At 40.8% G+C, this 21,188-nt stretch overlaps 2 protein-coding genes across 16 annotated transcripts in view; both read left to right on the top strand.

Moving 5' to 3' along the window:
- Nucleotides 1-6,587, top strand: part of USP54 (ubiquitin specific peptidase 54) — a 132,888-nt gene extending 126,301 nt beyond the window's left edge. For 5 of the 11 annotated variants that reach the window (XM_019800907.2, XM_034662687.1, XM_019800905.2 and 2 more), the window contains 2 exons: nt 3,282-3,468; nt 5,268-6,586. In XM_019800907.2, coding sequence (XP_019656466.1) covers nt 3,282-3,468; nt 5,268-5,824 — 744 coding nt within the window. In that variant the 3' untranslated portion in view covers nt 5,825-6,586. Of the gene's footprint in view, nt 1-3,281; nt 3,469-5,267 lie in introns of all 11 variants that reach the window. The other 6 variants (XM_034662688.1, XM_034662689.1, XR_004626171.1 and 3 more) reach the window with 5 other exon arrangements.
- A 1,769-nt stretch (nt 6,588-8,356) lies between these two features.
- Nucleotides 8,357-21,188, top strand: part of PPP3CB (protein phosphatase 3 catalytic subunit beta) — a 50,450-nt gene continuing 37,618 nt past the window's right edge. For 4 of the 5 annotated variants that reach the window (XM_019800915.2, XM_034662694.1, XM_034662695.1 and 1 more), the window contains exon 1: nt 8,357-8,510. In XM_019800915.2, the coding sequence (XP_019656474.2) occupies nt 8,426-8,510 (85 nt within the window). In that variant the 5' untranslated portion in view covers nt 8,357-8,425. Of the gene's footprint in view, nt 8,511-8,623; nt 8,755-21,188 lie in introns of those variants that run through there. The other variant, XM_011226427.3, reaches the window with a different exon arrangement.

Here is a 21,188-nt window from a genome sequence, read left to right as displayed (position 1 = left end):
AAGAAAAGGAAAATGATTTAAAATCTTCCTCCTGAGGCTTTTCATATGGAATCAATGTAGCGAAAGGGACAGGGACACCAAAGTCAGCAGAGATCAATAACTCAAATATTTTTAGTGGCTGGGTTTATATATTATCCTTTTGAGAATTTCACACACTTGCCAAAGGCAAGTTGAGTTTTGATTACAATGGAGGTCAGGATCCAAAGCTCCAGTGTGTTAAAGCTTGTTCACCAGGTCAGTTCAATCAAAATTACAAACCAGTTTTAAATACATGATATAAAAATTAAAAGGTATAAAGGATATACAGTGAAAACTAATTCTCTGTCCTACTAGTCCTTCAGATCCAGTTTCCCTCCCAAGCAAGTCATTTTTTCCAATTTATTGTTCAAAATTTCCTAAACAACTCTAAACAGCTTGCCATTCTTTTTGGGAAAGGTGGTTGTTTCTGCCTAGCATTTGTTCTCATGTACTGTTAGTGAATTTAATGGAAAATTGTTATTTTTCTAGGGAGTTGGCTTCCTTTCTCCTAACTTCTATATCATTCATTTATTCACTGATTCATCCTTTTAAACAAACGCTTATTGGGCATATGTTCTAGGTATTGTGCCAGGCGCTGGGGATACAATCGTGAGTGAGTTAGATGTAGTCCCTGCTGTCATGGCCTTTATAGTCTATCTGGGGAGACAGATAAAGAATTATAATATGATAGGATTTAATGCTATGGAAGCATAATAGAAGGGGCATCTAAACCAGATTTGAGGGATCAGGGAAGGCTTCCTGAAGGAACTAAAACAAATATAGCAAGTAAAGGAACTTGAAGCAGATATTCACTGAATCAAAAGCAGCTCATGTGGTGTAGCAGGATTAGATTCCGGTGAGGGAAGGACAGTGTTGACAAATGAGACTGGAAAGAATATAAACAAGAATATAAACATGAACCACAGTATGGAGTTTGGGAGGATAGAGAGAAGTGGACATGTTGGAGAGCCAAAGAGGAAGTAAAAATCATTGGGACTTGGTGACTGATTGGATATGGGGAGGGGAGAATCAAGGAGAATCACCCCATGAATTATGGGTTGATAATGATGTATCTGAGGGAAGAGATATGTATAATTTTGGATATATTACGTTTGAGATACCTGGTAGGCCTTTGGATGTGACACTTTTTTAAAAGCTTGAAGTCAAGATTCAAGAATCATAGCCACTGAAAAGAGGAAAAGAATATTGTGAAAAGAGGAGAGCAGCCAGGACATATCCCTGATGAGTATCATATTTAAATGGTTCATCTGAAGAACTCTTAAAGGAGTGAGGACCAGAGAGATAAAAGGGAAACCAGGAAAATGTGGCATCACTTTCTTCTGTGCGGAAGAAAAGAATAGTTGGCTGTGTCACATATTGAGAGGATTGGCACCTGGTTCTTAGGCTGTACGGTAAATGCCTGTTATGTACCATGCTGTGGTAGGTGCTATGAGCATACACTGATGAAATAACACAAATTCTGCCCTTGAATAACTTACAACCTAGTTAGGAAATATGATATACTGGTATATAGATTATTTAATTTATTATTTATTTGGTGCCTATAATGCTCCAGTTCCTGTTGAGAGGACAGTATTGGGTTCTGTTGACAGTATCAGGAATACTGGAGTAAAAAGAAATGTATTCTATCAGGAGAGAAAGACAATAAACAAGTAAACCCCAGACAATGTATAATTGAGAAGAATAGAACAAAGCAGGGGAGAAGGAGTAAAGAGGTAATAGTGGTTATTCTCAGGGCTATTTTTGATAGAGTAGTGAGGGAAATCAGCTCTAAGAGAATAACATTTGATGAGAGACCTCAGTAATATGATAGTGTGAGCCATGGGAAGACTATTCCAGTTAACAGAAACAGTAAGTGAAAAGGCCCTGAGTTGGAATGAGCTTGGTGTGTTTGAAGAACATGAAGAAAGTTATAGTGAAAAAGGCACAGGAATGGTAGAGATAAAGTGAGAAAGATCGGGGCGCCTGGGTGGCACAGTCGTTAAGTGTCTGCCTTTGGCTCAGGGCATGATCCCAGCGTTCTGGATCGAGTCCCACATTGGGCTCCTCCGCTGGGAGCCTGCTTCTTCCTCTCCCACTCCCCTGCTGTGTTCCCTCTCTCGCTGGCTGTCTCTCTGTCAAAATAAATGAATAAAATCTTGGAAAGAAAAAAAAAGTGAGAAAGATCAGGATTGCTATCACATAGCAACTTGCAGGCCACAATAAGGAAGTAGCAGGACTGGAGATAGGAAGATCGTTTGGAGGCTGTTGCAGTGGTCCACTTGAGCTTAAATATGAAACCTGTAGGTAGAAATGACATTTCTTGACAAAGGCAACTAGTGGAATTGTGGATGAGAAGTGCAAAAGTAAGGGCATTGTTAACATTTGAATTTAGGTGACTTAGGAAAATGTGGTACCAACAGGTGGAATTTGGAAGGATGTTGGTTTGATTTTGTACATCTTAGTGTTTTAGGTGTTAAAGGGGATATTTCTGAGACTTTGCCACAAAAGTGAATGACGAGTGGAGTACAGAACAGGGCACAAGCATCGACTGGCAAAAGAGGAGACTGGAGTGTAGCAGTGACAGGAGAGAAGGTAGAGTAGTAGAGTTCTTGATTGTACATTGAAGGAGATACATTTTTAGTTCCCAGTATTTAGAGAGTGTACAGAATTTTCTTTTTCAGTTTCTTGGGCTTTCCGATTTTTTTTCTTTTTCTTTTTTTTTTTTTTTTAAAGATTTTTTTATTTATTTATTTGACAGAGACAGAGACAGCCAGCGAGAGAGGGAACACAAGCAGGGGGAATGGGAGAGGAAGAAGCAGGCTCATAGCGGAGGAGCCTGATGTGGGGCTCGATACCAGATCGCCGGGATCACGCCCTGAGCCGAAGGCAGACGCTTAATCGGCGCCCCCCGATTTTTTTTCTTTCTTATTTCTCTGTTTTTAAATTCCTGTCTCAAACTTATTCTACTGTTAGCATTAAAGAGTTTGCCAGAGACCTAGATGGTAGGGTTGGGAAGATGAGGGCTATGAGAGAGACAGGTTAAAGGAAGAAGATCTGCAGTTCCATTTTTCCAGTTCGTAGTAGTCTGGATGTTCCTAGAGGGGCCGATGGAAAGAGTAACTGAGTGAATTGGGTCCCTGTACAGAACTAGGCATATTATCCTTTCATCTCTCCCTGCTTGCCTCACTGTGTTTACCCAACCATATCCAGCTGTGTGTTAATCCTCATCTTTATGTTTTTTTGTCTTGTCTCACTATAAGGATTCATCAAATGCGAGGAAAAAGCCTTTGGATACCGGGCACCGTTGTTCCAGCTCCTCTTCCCTCCCTGTCATCCATGACCCTCCTGTGTTTCTCCTTGGTCCCCAACTGTACCCACCCCAACCACAGTTCCTGTCCCCAGATGTCTTGATGCCCAGCATGGCAGGGGAGCCCCATAGACCCCCAGGTAACTCTCCCCAAATCTAATTATCATGTGCCATAATGTGGTACTTTTCCAGAGACAACCTAGAAAGATTAAATCAGTACACCTATGGGGGGGGTGGAGTCCCAAGGTAGGTAGTAATGGGATATGAATTACCACTTTAAGATCAAACATTGGTCAAGATGAATTGTGATTGAATCATTACTTGGTTAACATGGTTGTCTGGTCTAAATCCTTAGTCTAACTACCCAAGAGAATGAACACATCTATCACAATAAGATAAGCTTTTAAGCGACCAAGGGGAGTTAATACCCAGTCTTTAGGATCCTCCCAGAACAGAAAGTATCATATCTATTAGCTAGTTCCTCTCCTGCTATCCTGAGTCTCAGCTGTGGCATTGTCTAGAAGGACAAGGAGTGAATGGGAGTCCTGGAGAGACCCTGTGTATGGAATACCTGTGCCATGTATACAACCCAGACAATCTTGGGGAAGGTGGATAGCATCCTCTCTGGCTTTCTTTCACCCTCCATAGTAAGATTTGCTACTTTTCTTCCTCTTGAAGAGGCTGAGTCTACTTAAAGCCCGGATTCTCAATGGGAAAGGGAAGGTACTACTGGCATCTAGTGAGTGGAAGCCAGAGATGCTGCTAAACGTCCTACAAGGCACAGGGCAGTTTACCTCCATGACCCCCTCCCCCACCCCCCCAAAAAAAGTTAGTATCAGCTGAAAGAATTGGTAGTGTTGAGGTTGAGAAATCCTGGCTTACACATGCCAATGCCCTGGGGCAAGGTGTGGTTGTGGTTCTAGAACATATGGTAAGAGTAGTATTACTGATATGTGTTCACATTTTAGGGAGGTTTAGATAAGCAGGGCTGCTGGGTAGGTAACTTCCTATTACTCAGTGGAGCAGCCAGGTAGCCACCCCCCTCTTGCTGTTGTTAGGGGCATCTGTTATATCAGGCAACGTTTAGTGTAGCCTATTCTGCACTAAATGCTATAGTGAACACAGGGAAGAAAGAAGGCAGCTCTCTGTTCTTAAAGAGCTCAGAGCTGCAATAATCAGAATATACATACATGCAAGAGTATACTGCAGATGTTGATGGGTTATAAAATAAAGAATGGAAAGTATTTTTTAGATTTTTTTTTTTTTTTTTTTGCAGGACACCTGGGTGGCTCAGGCAGTTGGGTGTCCAACTCTTGATTTCAGCTCAGGTCTTGATCTCAGGGTCATGAGTTCAAGCCCTGCATTGGCTCCACGCTGGGCATGGAGCCTTCTTAAAAAAAAAAAAATAGAAGCGACTTTTTAAAATTATATATTTTGTTTCTTTTAAGTAAAGGGGAATTAATGTATAGAAAAGGCATTCCACACTGTGTATGTGGTAGGAGTAGTGTGAACAAAAACAGAGATCTCAGGGACTGAGCAAGAATGTAAGCAGAAACAGATTAACTGGAGTGAAAGTACCATATTAAGAAAAGCAGAGTGATGTTTTGGAGTGGTGGCTCTAGGAGTAGAGTTGTTACAGTGAGAGTATATATTTGTAATATTAGGGAGCCATCCGTGGGTAGGGGGTGAAGGAAGATTATAGTAGAGTAAGGTAGAAGTATGGCAACATTTGCCCAGGTTGGAGGTAAGAGACTTGATTTTGATGTATATTAAGAATTTTTAAAAATGAGATTAAAAGCAAAGCTAGGCTGCTTTTTTCCCTTATGTGTATGCTCTTATGGCTACGGGGAGTTGAGAGGAACAGTCAGGAATGGTCCTTTGGGAAGGAGAATGGTTTACTGAAGATGCTTAATCTTTGGGTTTCTTTTTCTCTTCCCAGGAACTTCAAGAAGTGTCCAGCAGTTTCTGGCTATGTGTGACAGGAGTGAAACTTGCCAGGGGGTCAAGTACACAGGAAGAACTCTGAACTACCAGAGTCTCCCCCATCGTTCCAGAACAGATGCCTCTTGGGGGCCATGGTCAGCCAACAAGCATATTGGGGCCAGATTCCCGAGTACTCCAGTGTGCAAGCCTCAGCTGACACACACTGCCACACTCCCAGAAAGGCACCAAGGCCTTCAGGTTCCTCATGCTCAGTCCTGGGGGGATCTTTTCCATTCTTCCTCCCACCCTCCCATTGTTTACCCTGTGTCTCCACCATCAAGCAGTCTTCATGTACCCCTGAGGTCAGCTTGGAATGTGGGTCCTGTTCCTGGGTCTCGAGCCCCTGGTCCTCGAAGAGTAGATATGCCCCCAGATGATGACTGGAGGCAAACCAGTTACACCCCACAATCTGGGCACAGGAAGACAGGGGGAGAGGAGTTTCTCTTTGTTCTAGCAGATGCTCCTGGGAGAGAGCAGATAAGGGCAAGGGCCCTGCAGCACAATAGGTGGTAAGAGTCACCCCTTTCCTTTCCTGGAGCCACAGCTTTCTCTGTTAAACTGTACTGTAGAGGAGTTAGCACCCTGCATCCCTACCAGGGTTGTGCTAGTCTCATCTCAACGTAGAGTTGGCAGTTTCTCCTAGGGGTAACTGGAATCCCTAACAAGACCTGGCTCCTTGAGAGGAATATTTGAAATTCCAATTTCCATTCAAAAGGAAGCAACTGCCATTTAGGGCTTTATTTGAGCCACTTTAAAGATGAATCCATATTACCCTGGACACTAGCCATTCCTTAGGATCTTAAGGTCACCATTTTATTCCTGGATCCTTTATGCCCTCACCTGCACCTGAGCCTTCATCTCTGTTCCCTCCTATACTGCCAACTTCTGTTCTTTGTTTTACCCACCTATTCTTATTACCTGAACTTCTGTCTTCCCTATACCCCATCCTTGGAGGGGCATGTAGCTGTGTGGTCGTGGTCCTAACCATATCATTCAGGGCAGCCTACCTGCCCAGGTATTATGGACTGTCAGCCTTCCCTGTGCCCCCAAACCTTAGGCCTAGAATGCAGAGCTGCCAACATAACACTTGTCCTTCTGAACAGATGGAGTCAGGCACACTAAATACACCTTACTGTCCTCAGCAGCAGAACCATTACTGCCACTTGCTCAGTCACTGTTGTAAACCCTCAGAGTCAGCTAAACTATTTTAGGGCCAAACATACTGTTTTTGTAAAGTATTTTTCATTAATAAATCTTTAAGATAGTTGTATTTAACTCCTTGTCATTTGATTGTCTATTTAATGCCTTTTGTATGCTCTTGCTCTTTTATATTAGGGGTTGGGGGAAAGGCCTGGATAAGCAAAAAATATAAATTCCCAGTGGCCTGGGGCTCCCAAAGAGAGCCATGGCACAAACATACATATATATGTGAGTGTGAGCATGTGTGTGTGTGTATGTGTGTGTGTGGCTTTTGAGTGAAGGTGAGGAGCTAAATAGTTTAAGGATAGTTGAAGGATATATACTGAAGGTAGGAATCAATGGGCCCCTAAAGTGGAGTGACTTTCCTTGTTATTATTGCTGCTAGTATTATTTCTTATTCCTTTCCTGCTAGGAGGCACTCAGTATATTACAAGCTTTCTCTTTTCCTCCTTAGGGTGATTTTCTTGGGATTCAGACCCTCTTAGAAACTCACTCCTGATCTATGTACTCTGGGTGCTCTCCTTCTATACGTTTGTGATGTGCCCCTATCCCTTCCTTGTTCTCTTCCCATGGCTGCCCCTCCCCTTGCCTGCCTTGTGGAATTTCTGTACTTCCTCTGGTGGTCCTCAAATATTTGAAGCAGGTGGTTATTGACAGTGAAGTGGAACAATTATTGCTCAGAAAAATCCATTTTCACCTTTGCCTCACTCCTAAATTCTCCCTCTAAAAGATATTTTGTGGGCTCCCTTTTCAAAGAATACCCTTTGGACACTTTCCTGCTCTTTTACCTCAGGTCTCAAATCATTGAGATTGACAGAAGAGGTAGAAAGGTGTTCTTTGAGACCTTTGGACCACTGCTTACCTAATTAACATCATCCATTATGAACAGATTCTGAGCACTTTTAGTATTCAGCAGGAGGACGGACAGGAATTTCTCACCCCATTTGGATCCTATGCCATCAAGACATAGATCTTAGTGGATACACATGATTCAGTATATCTCTTACTGTCATATACACACCTAATAATTATTGACTGAACAGTCAATCAGTTCTTGTTCCACTAACCCCTTTCCCATGAAGGTCCATCCCTATAAAGTTTCCATAAGTTACCTGGGCTCACATTGTGTATGTGCACAGAAGTACCATATGAAGTATTTCTTATGAAAAACTAATTTCCAATTCTCTGTATCTCTGCCTTCCAAATCTCTATTTTCTGAATGGATCGAGAGGGAGACTGTGTCCTTCTCAGGTGAATTCTGTAGACTGAACATCTCTTGGTGTCATCCCTTCCTTTCCCTTTACCTGCTTTGATTCTTAACCCTTGGAGGCTATTCTGCTCTAACTATATTTTAACCCTGTACCTTCAGACTCTTGACAGTTCCAGGCTCTAAACATAAGGGCCAGCTTCTCAAACTCCATTTTGAATAGTCACGTCTCTAGAACTTACAATGCCCCGTCTGTTTTCCTGTCCGTTACCAACCAAAGTACCCAGATTTGGTAGCCAAATTGTTATACATTTTTTTCTCTATTAGTAGATTCCGAGGTTTAAGTCTCCCCATCGTACTGGGAGCTCCATGAGAACCAGTGTCATGTTTCCTAGCACTCATTCACTGAAGCTACCAGCAATAGATAGCCCTCCCTCTTCACTCTCTATTGTTTCTGCCTGCCCAGAATTTTAACCTGATCCCTTGGCCTCGTCCTGTTTCTCTCCCGGCGTCAGTAATTTTGCCCAGGTCCCTAGAGTCTGCCCCGCCCCCGCCCCCGCAAAGCGCGGTGCATGCCGGTCTTAGCCCCTCTGTAGGGAAAGAGGGTCCGCCATGTTCCCCGGCGGCGCCGCCGCTTGGCTCTGGTAGCCGCCGCCCCCGCCCCCAACCCCGCCCGGCCCAGCGCCTAGCCGAGCCCCGGGCCCAGCATGGCCGCCCCGGAGCCGGCCCGGGCTGCACCGCCCCCACCCCCGCCCCCGCCGCCCCCTCCCGGGGCTGACCGCGTCGTCAAAGGTGAGAGGTGGACGAAGCCCTGGGGGCCTGGCCTGAGGAGCTGTGTGTGAGGGCGGGCGAGAGACCGTCCCCTCCGGAGCGGGCCCGGAAGGGCGGGCGAGTGACTGGCTGCCTCCCTTGGGGAGTGGCCCCTGGGCGGGCCCCTGCTGAGCTGGGCTGAGTCGGTAGCGGCGACTCCGCGGTCTCTCGCATGCCTTCAGGCCCGAGGCGGGGGGTTCGCTCTTGAGGTCTTCTAGCCATAGGGGTGAGTCTCCTAGCCGCAGTGAGCCCTCTTCTTTTTCTCCTGGGCCTGTCAAAGCGGCCCAGAGGCCGCGATTAGCTTCCTGCACCGCGACAGCTGCACGCCTGGCTTGCCTGGGTGAACCGAGGGGCTTGGAGACCTTCAGCCACGCGGGGCCGGGCGATGAGCAGTCAGAAATCACCTCGGTTTTGGCCCACGCCTGCTCCCCAGTGACAGCCGTCAGCCCGATTCGCGCCTAGTTAGCGCCAGCCGCAGGGGTTCGCGCTTGGCCCTCAGGTGTCACTCCACGCGGAAACTGGGGGAACCATGTGGGATTGGACAAGGGTGAAGAGACGAGGCAGGATTTGGGGGCCCCGGCTTTAAGTGCAGAATAGATGGAGAAAAGGCAGCATAAAAGAGAAAAAAGCGCCTTGTGGATAGGAAAAAGCATTTACTTCGCAAACCGGTCAACACTGTTTGGTCAAAGGCCAGAAGGGGTTACCCCTCACCTTGCAGAAAAACTTGCATAGAAGAAAAAATTAAATATTTCCCGGCTGAGGCAGAATTTATGTATGTTTACCGACAACAGATCAGCAGATTAATTTAAAATAGAGATATTGAGGGTAAATTGACTGTTGCTTAAGATTTCCATGCTCTCTGGGAGAGCCCATCAACTTCAAACACCGCCGTGGAGGTGAAAAACAATCTGAAATGATTTTTCTTTACTGTGTAGCTTGGTCAATAAATTGACATCATTTTAGGATAAAGTTTTCTTTGTTGTATTACGTTTATTTTGGAAAGATAGATACTTCTTTTACTTATTTATTTTCATTCAGCTTCTCAAATATACTGGCACTATGTTTAAACACTGTTAGTCCAGTTTTTGAAATTTGACCAGATATGTTTCCATTAAAATATTTAAAAACAAGAAAACTTTTTCCTTTGTGTTTTTTTATTTTGATTTTTCAATTTGAGCCACCTTTAATAATAGCATTGATTTGTATCCAGGCTTGTGTAGACAGTTTTTAAAAGTTAGTAGTATATCCAGTTGGGCCAGGCATTGGAATGAGCTGAATAAAGAGTTATGGAATCCTTGTCCTGAGAAATCTTTATAAAAAGAGAAGGGGGAAAAAAAATGGTAGTTCAGATTGGTTGTCCTAACATGAAATCCTGGAGTCCTGTGGGGGTTGGGAACAGGGCTGCCTCTTCATTTTCTGACTAGGCATCTGTGTTGTATGTTCATTCCTCTGGGTACTTTTCACCCTACTGTTAGTTAGATAGGATAACCAGTCGCATTCCCGAGCATTTGTGCTATCCTTATGCTTGTGAACCTTCTTGTTTTTTTGTCATATATGTGATAATGTTTTCCTGTACTGTACTGCTTTAATACAGTAAAAATAAGATTCCAAACATAAGGCATATTCCTTGGGGGTGAGTTGTGAATCCAAGATGGTCTCATTTGCAAGTTACTGATATGGAATAAAAGTCATCTGATTTAGGTAAATAGGAAAAGAGCTTGTTGGTGTAGAAAATTATAGTTAAATAGAGCTCATAAGTATAAGATCTCATGTGCCTAGTAGTATATTCTTACCAAGACAACTTTCATTTCTTTATGGAATTTGTTAGCAACTGGAATGCCTGATATGGATCGCATGTTTAGAGATGGTGGCAACAGAATGGTTTGCACTGTTCATGGAGTCTCTGCTCTGGCTTCCTCAGAAATTACTGGGAAATTCACCTTTCGTACGGAAATCCACTTTTGGATTATATCTTCAGGCTTCTTGCCTGCCTTCGTTCAGGAATTGTACCATGATGTTATATTTGATGATAGAGAACACCCTTGTCAGAACATATATGACCACAGTACTAGTTCAACTTAAGTTCAACTTGTTAGAATCCAGATTTCTTATAAGTTTAGTATGTGCTAGTTTTGCATCTGTATCATTTCATAGTAGTAATATCATGGAGACCATTGTTGGCATTGAGTATGGGAAATCGTTTACTCCCTGAACTTTTCCTTATTGTTCCCGAATTTTATACTCTTACACTTCTAGTCAGGAAGCCTATATTTATGGTCATGACGGTTTTGAAAGGACTATAGATCTTTCTATGTTTAATATCATGTGCCTAAAGTTCACTTCGTATGAAGTTTGAGATCTTGGAATACTGTAGGTGATTCATGTATTATTTTAATTAGCTTTTCACTGAAATTATTTAAATTATTAATGGTGATTCCATATCGCTGATTATGGACAATTAGGTTTTGTGGCTAGTTAAAGCAATTTCTTTTTTTTTTTTTTTTTTTACAGATTTTATTAGGGAGCAAGAGAGCATGGCAGGGGCAGGAGAGGTGCAGTTAGGGACAGAAGGAGAGGGTTGAGCAGATTCCTCACTGGGTGTGGAACCCGATGCTGGGCTTGATCCCAGGACTCCAGGATCATGACCTGAGTGGAAGGCAGAGCCACCCAGGCTCCCCAGCAATTTCATTTCTGAGCGTACTCCAGCTGCTGCTGACTCAGGTCAAATTCTCTTTGAAAGTTGCTGTAACCCAGTGGTTTAGGTGAGATAGTATGCCCTCTTAACTATTTTCTGTTAAGCATTTTTCTCTTCTTCAGCTAAGATAAGTTGGAAATAAGAAAATGGAAACAAACTAGGAAAAACGGCTAATTGTATCTGCATGAGTGCCTTACTGCCACATCAGCAAAATTGGTATGGGTAATTAAAGCATAAAACCCTGAATATATGTATATTGCTCTCCTCCCCAAATTTATCCAGTTACTACCCTACCTTTTATTTCCAGATATTTTAAAAACGTACTTTTTGCTATATAGATGAGGTCCCAGATTTGTAAAACTCGACTGTCTCTTGAGATGATTGAATCTCTTAGTCTTGATGTAAGAATCCACCTTTACCACTTAGAAGGCATTGTCTGTATTGTATATATGTTCATTTTAGTATGCACATTGTGACTTTCCTTCGCATTCAATATATTTTCTTTATTTCCTAGGTTATATTAACCTTATCTCTTAAATTATCAGACTTTTAGATTGAACCAAAATGCTGAAGTGTGTGTCTGTGTATGTGTGTGTTAAGCTGATATATTCCTGATAGGCAGCTTCGCGATTCATTTTGGTTCTGTTGGTACCTGCCCTGCTTATAAGTCTGAGGTCATTTGGCTCAAGTGTTTTCTAGTACGTAGCTTTATTAGGATTGCTTATTTTCATTACAGATTGTTAGATGACCCACATAGGTCTTTGGGTCACATGGCTACTTCAGTGTTTCTTGCTAGTTCTATTTCATCATATTTTAAAGCAACTTGAATTTTAATTTTTGTTTACTAAATGTATTTTGTGGACTTACCTATCTAAAAAGATAACTCTTGAAAATGATTTTTCTTTTTCCTTCCACCCCCATTAAACTGTTAAACATTCTAAAATAAATCTTCAGTACCATGTGTCCTAGAGAAAGCAAAGGAACAGAGAAAATAGTGTCTGTGAGTGTGTGTGTATGAGAGAGACAGAGACAGAAAGATGAAGGGAGGGAGGAAGGGAAGGAGAGAGAACACTGTGGTAACAAGTCATCTTAGAAGGAAAATGCCAAGGAGGAAATATAGCTGCTCAGTAGTAAGGCAAAAGCTTTAGGTTCTAGAGTTATTGAGTGAATTAGCAAGAATTGTAAGGATAAGTTTGATGAAAAGAATCTTGATTTATTAAATGAGGTGTACTTTAGTACCAATCATATGACATCATTTTATCATAATGTTTATTTATACACAGATAAAATTAGCTGAAGATAATTGGGCATCCTTGTAATGTAAAATTTATTTTGGAACATCAAAGTAATCAAATAGCAAATATTTATTAAATGCCTGCTATATGCTATAAACTGTAGAGAGACAACAGAAGTATAAAAAAAATGAAGAACAGTCTTGGTCCTTGGAGAAATAATACTTATGAAAAGTTATTTATGTATGTCATAAGGATGGGTGCCATTAATAATTGCCAGATAAGTGACTGAGCCAGTGACTTGTTTGAGTTCAAAGGAGGTTGTGATGCCTCTGGACTGGAATGGTCTAACAAGGGTTTATACAAGGAAGAAGGCCTTGAAGGAAGGGTAGAATTTAAATAGGCAGAGGATTGGGACCATTTATTTGTGCAACATTTATTGAGTACCTGCTTTGTACCAAAGCATAATAGGCATTGAGGATACAGAATTGGATTAGATATAAGTAAGATTCTCTTGGAGAGCTGGCAGTCTAGTGGGGGAGACATTATTGCAAATAAATAATATATAACAAGGTATGTACAAAGTGCTACTGGAGCTCTAAAGTAGGAGTTGACTCTTATTTGGGAAAAAAGCATCAATGAGAGGATTATATTTTGAGGTGGACCTTGAAAGATGAGTAAAATTTTTCCAGATAGAAGGTAGGACTGGAGTAGAGGAAACAGCAGCAGAAAGGGATGGAGTTTGGGGGGAAAAAATAATTCTTGAAAATGTGTGACAGAAGTGTGTAAGTGCTTGGCTATGAGTGGCAGGAGATGATGTTGGAAACCATCTCTTGTACACTAAGTTGAGGAGCTGAAACTTAAGCTAATAAGCAGTATAGCCTCTGGATGATTAAGTGGCTTTGGAGTCCCAATTGCCTGGGTTTGAATCCTAGGTTACCTTAATAACCTTTTCACTGGAGACAAGATACTTAATATCACCAAACTTCAATGTTCTCATCTGTAAAATAGAATTAGTAAAGTATTATTATGGGGTTTTTGAAGGATTAGTGGAGATAGTCCATGTAAAGTATATATCTTAGAGCATGGTCTGGTACTTGATTGTTTCTTGAAATTATTTAATCTGTTAGTCTGGATACAAGAATCCACCTTTATCACTTAGAGGGCATTGTCTGTATTGTGTATATTTTCATTTTAGTATGCACAGTGACTTTCCTTTGCATTCGATATATTTTCTTTATTTCCTAGGTTATATTATCTCTTAAATGGTAGCTATCATCATTATTATTGAAGGTTTTAAAATAGAAGAGTGATCCAGTATCTTGGTTTTTGAAAGGTAACATGGTATTGTGAAGAACAAAATATTAGGAGGGGAGAGGCTTAAATCAGGGTGTCAGAGATTATTGAATTTTTAGAAAGAGAATTCTAAGTGTTGTAGAGTGGGCAAAATTGAAAAGGTTGTAGTAATTCTAGGGGGGAAAAATCCTTATTCAGCATCTTAGGACCAAAGAAGTCCAAGTACAGAATGACCAAGGCATGCGTTAAGGGAAAGAGAGAAACCAGATATGATGCAAATTCTGAATAATTTTAGAAGTAGATATATTGGGGGTCCTGGGTGGCTCAGTCAGTCAGGCGTCTGCCTTCGGCTCGGGTCATGATCCTGGAGTCCTGGGATGGAGCCCGCGTCAGGCTGTCTGTTCAGCCGGGGGCCTGCTTTTCCCTCTCCCTCTGCTGCTCCCCCTGCTTGTGCATGTGCACACACTCTCTCTTTTTCTCTCTCAAATAAATTAAAAAAAAAAAAAAGATATATTGGATCAGTGATTGGGTGTGGGAACAGGTAGAAGAGCAAAACTTTTTAAAGAAACAGACTAATTTTGCTCTAGGGATTGATTAAATTGAGCAATTGTAGTTAGAGGCAAAGATTGGAATGACATGTAAAAGGCTGGGAATTGTCAAATAGGGAAGGCTCTTGGAAATAAGTTTGAGGCTTCCCCCCCCTTTATTCTTTAGTTCTTAAGAAACTACCCCAAATTTTTGAGTAGGTTAATCTAGCAGTGTTTTGTACAATCAAGGAGGAGGGAAAGTAGAGCTGAGTTAGATTTTTTTAGTACACAAAATGATAAGAACTTGAACTAGCATTGCAGCAATGTAGTTGTAAGAAAATGAAGAGAACTTGAAGAATCAGTAGGACTTGGAGTCTTGGAAGAGAACAATGACACAAAAATTTCAAGTTCCATTGATGGGGTGGTGATAACCATGTCAAAAATAAGACAGGAAGGGGAACCAATTTTGAAGGAAAGGTACTATATTCAAATAACCACCACAGATTAAAAGGAACCCAAGGGATACCTTGAAATTTTGAAGACTGTAGCGTAGGATTTATTGAAACTTTTTTTAGAGCATGTGGCCAATGCATGCTTCTACTTCTGGCATCAGAGTGGGTTATACCCATTTTCATGATGAGGAAACTTTTGATGACTCTTTGAGCCAGAAGAGCATTGTCGTTTTGTTGGTATAAGACAGTTTGTATTGGAGTGGCATTCTGAAGACCTGAATTTCAACCATGGTTCTACCTCTTACTAGTTGAAACACCTTGAGAAAGCCATTTAAGTTCTCTGAACCTCTTATCCCATTTGTGAAATGGGGATAAAATCTGCCCTACCAAACTGCCAGGATGCCTCTAAGAATCTTACAGGTTTGTGTATGTGAAAGTACGTACTTTGTAAACTGCAACTAAAGCAGTATAAATATATTGTCATTGCTATATAAATTAGTGTCAAGATATACAAGTATTTTAGAAACTATAATATATCAATTCAGTAAACATTGATTAGTAGCAATGTCTAATCATTAGGTATGTAGTGATGAAAAACATAGCTTCCTCCCTTCAAAGAGTTCATAAGCACATGGGGGAGGTATATTTACAGTGCAATTAATAAGTGCCATGATATAGGTGTGGATTATATGCTATGATATAGGACCGCAAAGGAAGGGACACCATTAACTTAATCTGGGAACATGAGGAAAAGTTTTCAAGAATTGGAACACTGAAATGAGGTTTAAGGACAAGAAGTTAGGTAAAAGATGGGAATAGTATACCCCCGAACAATAGGGCATGAAAAAGTACAGAGATTTTTAAAAAGTGTTATAATTTTAAAATGAAAATAAAGTATCTGGAGTGTAGAAAATATTTGGAATATGAGGTAGTGACAAAAGATGAGGGTTAGAAATGTAAGCAAGGTTCACATCACAAGGGATCTTGTATGCCATGGAAGATAAAGAATTGGGATTTTGTATGATAAAGCCAGTCCTGAAACGAGAATTTTGAGATTTGAATTTTAGAAAGAATATACTGAGTGTTATAGTAGGCAAAATTGAAAAGATTGTGTAATTCTAGAAAAAAAAAGTCCTTACTTAGTGTCTCAGGACCAAGGGAACAGAAACAGATCAGAGAATTATTTAGGACTTATTGGCCATGTAGGGTGAGGAATAAAGGGAATTCTAGGATAATTCCTAGATTGGTAACTATTGGTAATGGCTTGGGGGAAAAATCATACCCTAAATTCTGGACATACTAAGTTTGAGATATGAATGGAACATCCAAGTACAGATATTTGGTAGTTTACAAGGAATCGATTTAGGGGAGGGATCTAGACTGAGCAATCTATTTGAGGGTCCTCAAAATGTAGATTTTAGTTGAAACTCTGGTTATGGATGCGATCACTAGTTCAGAGCAGTGTGATAGGAGGGGCAAGGACAGAATTGTAGGACACACTGACATTTAAGGATCAAGAAAAAGACTAGAAGTCCATGGAATAGAGCAATCAGTTGCGACCGGAGAAGTACAAGAAAAACCAGGTGAGTGATTTCAAGAACTCGAGAGGAGAGAGTTATTGATGGAAGAATAGAGCAGAAGCCAGATAAATATGGATTGAGGAAAATAGACAAAAAGTCAGAAAATGAATATTGTAGATTTGAATACCCTTTCTAGAAGCTTAGTTGTCAAAAAGGATATATATGGCAGAAACGGATGAGGAATAAGGGAGAGTTACTTGTTTGGATTTTTAAGATCTTAAAGATGCGTATGTTTTTATGCTCCTTTATATGCTCAAGGGAAAGACCCAATGTAGAGTCAGAGGAAACAATAGGACCATGGGAGGGTTGGGGAGTGTGATTGAAGTTAAGAGGTTGGGGGAGTGGGATGCAGGACCCAAACAGTGTTTAGTAAAGTACAGAAGGAGTACCTCTTCTCTGAGATGGGGAGAAATTTAAAGATGCATAGTGGTGTAGATGTGGATGGAGAGGAGCAAGAAAGTGAAGTTTGGTCTGAAGGCCTCAATTTTCTCTGAAATTGGACACAAAGTTGATAACTGAGTAAGAGATAAAGTTGAGTGAAGGGTTCAGGAAAGAGGGGACCATTTGAAATCACTGAGGAGCATGGGACAGAGAATGTTTGATAGGATTGCTGAGAAATGCACATGACTAAGTTGAAGACACTGAATTTGTAGTAGCACTGGGCCATTTTGATGACTTTATACTAAGCACCCAAGTTTATAAGCCAACTAATCCAAGAATTGCAATTTTCCCTTATAGGTAGAATAGGACAAAAGGGCAAAACAATTTAGGATGTTGTTTAAAAAGTGGGTGGATGATGGAATACCTTTAAAATTGTAAGAAGCAAGGGTATCCAAAAGGGAGTTGATAAGGAGGGGCTGCCAGTTTCTTTTTCTTTGTTTCTTTCTTTCTTTCTTTGTTTTTTTTTTTTAAGATTTTTATTTATTTATCTATTTATTTTAGAGAGAGAGAGTGAGTGGGAGTAGGAGCAGAGGGAGAGGGACAAGCACACTCTGTGCTGAGCTCTGAACTTGACACGGTGCTCAGTCTCAGGACCCCGAGATCATGATCTGAGCTGAAATTACGAGTTGCTTAACAGACTGAGCCACCCAGGCATCTCTCCAGTCTCTTGATAAATTGAAGAACAGATGGAGTAATGGGAGCAGAACTGGAAGGATAGGAAGTTTTAATCATGGAGTGAGAGATTGGAGTTCAGAATTTCAGAGGCATAGCAATAATTACAGCCAAGGCTGAGGAATTGAAGAACATCTCAGTTCCTAAGTTTTACGTAGATCATCCCACATGGACATCGATGATGGAATTGAGTGGAGAAGGCTTGCAAGCCAGGAACCGGAGTTGCATGTGAGAGATGACTAGAAATTTAGTAGATGGCAGGGACAAGGATAAATTAGCTGGAAGGCATGAACCTCAAGGAGAAGATATTTTCTTTCTTCATTGGAGTGATGAAATTGGAAGTGGTAATGTGGAGCTGCTGCACTAAGACCAAAGCCCTCTCTGGTAAGAGTAGTGGAGTGTGGAAAAATGGGCAGCATCCATTTTGAAAAAAGTGTTTGAAAAGTGCTGTCCTTCAGGGTAACTAAGATTTAATTAAGCTAAAGAAATGATAGCATTACATGAAGATCGGAAGAGGGTGTGTGTGTGTACAGGGGGAGAGGGGTGAGTTAAAAAATATGTAATGGGAATTCAAAATGAAAAGGATTGAGAGGGAGGAGAACTGCCAGCGATAGCATGGTGTAAAAGAAATACAGAGACAAATTCAGAAATATAGATGACAGGAGGGACTTTATTTGGATAGTTGCCGGTAATGGTAATGATGAGAGGCCCACCTAAGTTGTTCAGTTGGCATAGGCTGCAGGCACTCCATTAGGTGTTGATGGCCTCATGGGGCTAGTAATTTGTAGCCTTTGCTTGGAGTTGGGGAACAAGTTTAGTTAATTTCTAGGATTCCTTACCCAGTAGTAGAAAAAGTAGTATCTGGGCCCTTACCCCATCCCTGATCAATATGTATCCCTGGTTTATTTTTCCAACTGCCTAAATTAAGACTTGCTTTAGAGTTTAGACTTTTTTTTTTTTAGCCACTTTACATTAACTTGTGAATGTTATTGATTACCATACAGATATGTGCTTCTTTCCGAAATTTGGGTTAAAGGAAATTTTCCAACAGAACAGTTTGGTCAAAATGAATACTACCAAATCAAGTTTTCTAGCATTGGGAACTTAGTGATTTGAGATTATTTTGTAGCTCTTTAGCTTATTCCAGCTAATCCTCCTTTTTAGCCACTTCAGTTATTGACCATTTACATTACATTTACATATATTTATGTTCTGTTTTTCCCTATCACAAATATAGAGGAGTAGGAAAAATATCTGAAAGTAAATAAGGAGAGGGCTCCTGGGTGGGCTCTGTCGGTTAACTGTCTACCTTCTACTCAGGTGATGATCCCAGGGTCATGGGATCAAATTTTGCATTGGGCTCCCTACTCAGAGGGGAGTCTACTTCTCCCTCTGCCCACCCCCTCTCTCCCCACCCTCGTGGGCGCACACGTGCAGAAATAAATAAAATCTTTTAAAAAATGAAAATAAGGAGAAAAAAATATACAGGAAGAAAATCCTAGAAAAGCAGGAATCATTGACCGAAGATGAATTAGAAATAAAAAGAGGGGCGTCTGGGTGGCTCAGTCATTAAGTGTCTGCCTTCAGCTCAGGTCATGATCCCAGTGTCCTGGGATCGAGCCCGCATCGGGCTCCCTGCTCCGCTGGGAGCCTGCTTCTTCTTCTCCCACTTCCCTTGCTTGTGTTCCCTCTCTCGCTGGCGCTCTCTCTCTCTCTCTCTCAAATAAATAAAATCTTAAAAAAAAAAATAAAAAGAAAAACCATTTAAAAGCCTGAAAATAGATGGGAATGCTTTGAAGTGCCTTAGGAATTGCAAAGCAAAGTAGTAGCTGAGAATATTAATTTTTTATGAAAAAAAAACATTTTTAACTCTCTTGGCCAGCAGGGTCAATAATTGACCCCATTAGGCTAAATCCTATTTGGTTGGCTTTCTTTTGCCTGGTTAGATCACCTGCCATAGCTCCTTTATCCTGCCTCCAAAGAGGACATGCTTTTTTCCTCTTATATCTTTCTGCATGCCTTTTCTTATGTACTGACATACTAAAATGTACTCTTTAGAAACTTCATTTTCTACTTTCAGTGTTGTGTTGTTAGAACAACACTGATCTTCTGTAGTTTTCATCTACTTTCATTTATGGTGGCATTTCTTCACCCTTCCACCTGTATACATTCCTTAAAATGTATCCCAGCTAGTCTTGGAATGAAAAAGCATGCCTTGGGGTACCTGGGTGGCTCAGTCGGTTGAGTGGGTTGAATGTTGAGCATCTGCTTTCGCCTAAGGTCACGATCTCAGGGCTCGCTGCTTAGCGGGCAGTCTGCTTCTCTCTCTCCCTCTGCTCCGTGCCCCCCACTTGTGTTGTCTCTCTCAAATGGATAAATAAAATCTTAAAAAAAAAAACAAACATGCCTTGAGTTGAAAAGAAGTGGAAAAGCATAGGTCTATAGATGACTTACCCATGAGCATGAAGGCAATGCATGCTTTTTTTCAGAGGAATAAAGACCTGGCTATTTGTTAAAGAGGGCAATACCTCAGTGTGAATTGCAGTGCATCATTCACAATGTACATGAAAGAATGCAGTAACACTGGTGACTGGTTGAGTTGAGGGGATGGGAAGTGGTCTCCCAGTTGGGTTTTTAGGAAGTTTTGTATTTTGCATAGAATTCAGCCAGTGGTAGAATTATGTTGATTATTAGAAAGCGTACATAATCTTGAATGCAGGATCTTAAACAGTATCTGTTTTCCTAAATAGAGTGATAAAAAAATTCTCTTGACCCAATGAGAATAATATGATTCCATCTTGATCGCAAAAATTTGTACTTAAGAGGTATTTAAACTTTTCATTTTTATAATGTCCAAAGTAACTTGTGATTTATTTAATAATCTGTTATTAAAATCTGTAGTTTTTAAACAGTTGGTTTACTGATAGGGGCAAATTTGGCTTGTTTAATCTTTGGCTAGAGAAAAGCATACTTTAACAGAGAGTTTTTTTAATTAGAATCTAGACATACTGGGGCGCCTGGGTGGCACAACGGTTAAGCGTCTGCCTTCGGCTCAGGGCGTGATCCCGGCGTTATGGAATCGAGCCCCACATCAGGCTCCTCCGCTATGAGCCTGCTTCTTTCTCTCCCACTCCCCCTGCTTGTGTTCCCTCTCTCGCTGGCTGTCTCTATCTCTGTCGAATAAATAAACAAAATCTTTTAAAAAAAAAAGAATCTAGACATACTATATTTGGGGGAACAAAATGTATTTTAATGCTTTTTTCTAAATGTAGTGAAAAGTAGTGGGAATTAATATGTTCTAATGAAGACAAAATAAGGAAGTTCAAATTTTATTTTACTAAGTGTCGAAGAAAGCAAGAGGGACTGGCAATTTCAAAGCCTTTTAGAATTGGTTGACAGCCTTCTGCCTTAGTTCTTGTCTCACTTCTAAAGTATTGAGTTCTTCCTGATGTGTTTTCCTGGTAAAATGGAACATGGTTATTTATGATTCTTTCTCAGGTCATTGATATAATTCTAACCCAGGCTCCTCTATTTAGTTTTTTTGTTTAAGTTGAAATGTGAAGAAGCAGTTGGTCCTATACATTTCCAGTCTTCTATATAATAATTGATCATTACAATGATGATTCTGAAGCATCAAGAAAATACTATATACTGTATGTCCAAATATAAAGTGAGTTTTTTCTAAAACAATTTTTATTTCTGAAAAGAGAGAGCTGCCTTAATTTGAGTCTATCTATAGACTCTTACTCTAATTTCTCTATTGCT

The sequence above is a fragment of the Ailuropoda melanoleuca genome, chromosome 6 (genome assembly GCF_002007445.2).
Source record: "Ailuropoda melanoleuca isolate Jingjing chromosome 6, ASM200744v2, whole genome shotgun sequence".
Classification (NCBI taxonomy): Eukaryota; Metazoa; Chordata; class Mammalia; order Carnivora; family Ursidae; genus Ailuropoda; species Ailuropoda melanoleuca.
Note: the sequence above shows the minus strand (reverse complement) of the source record. Positions and strands in the feature narration are given on the sequence as shown.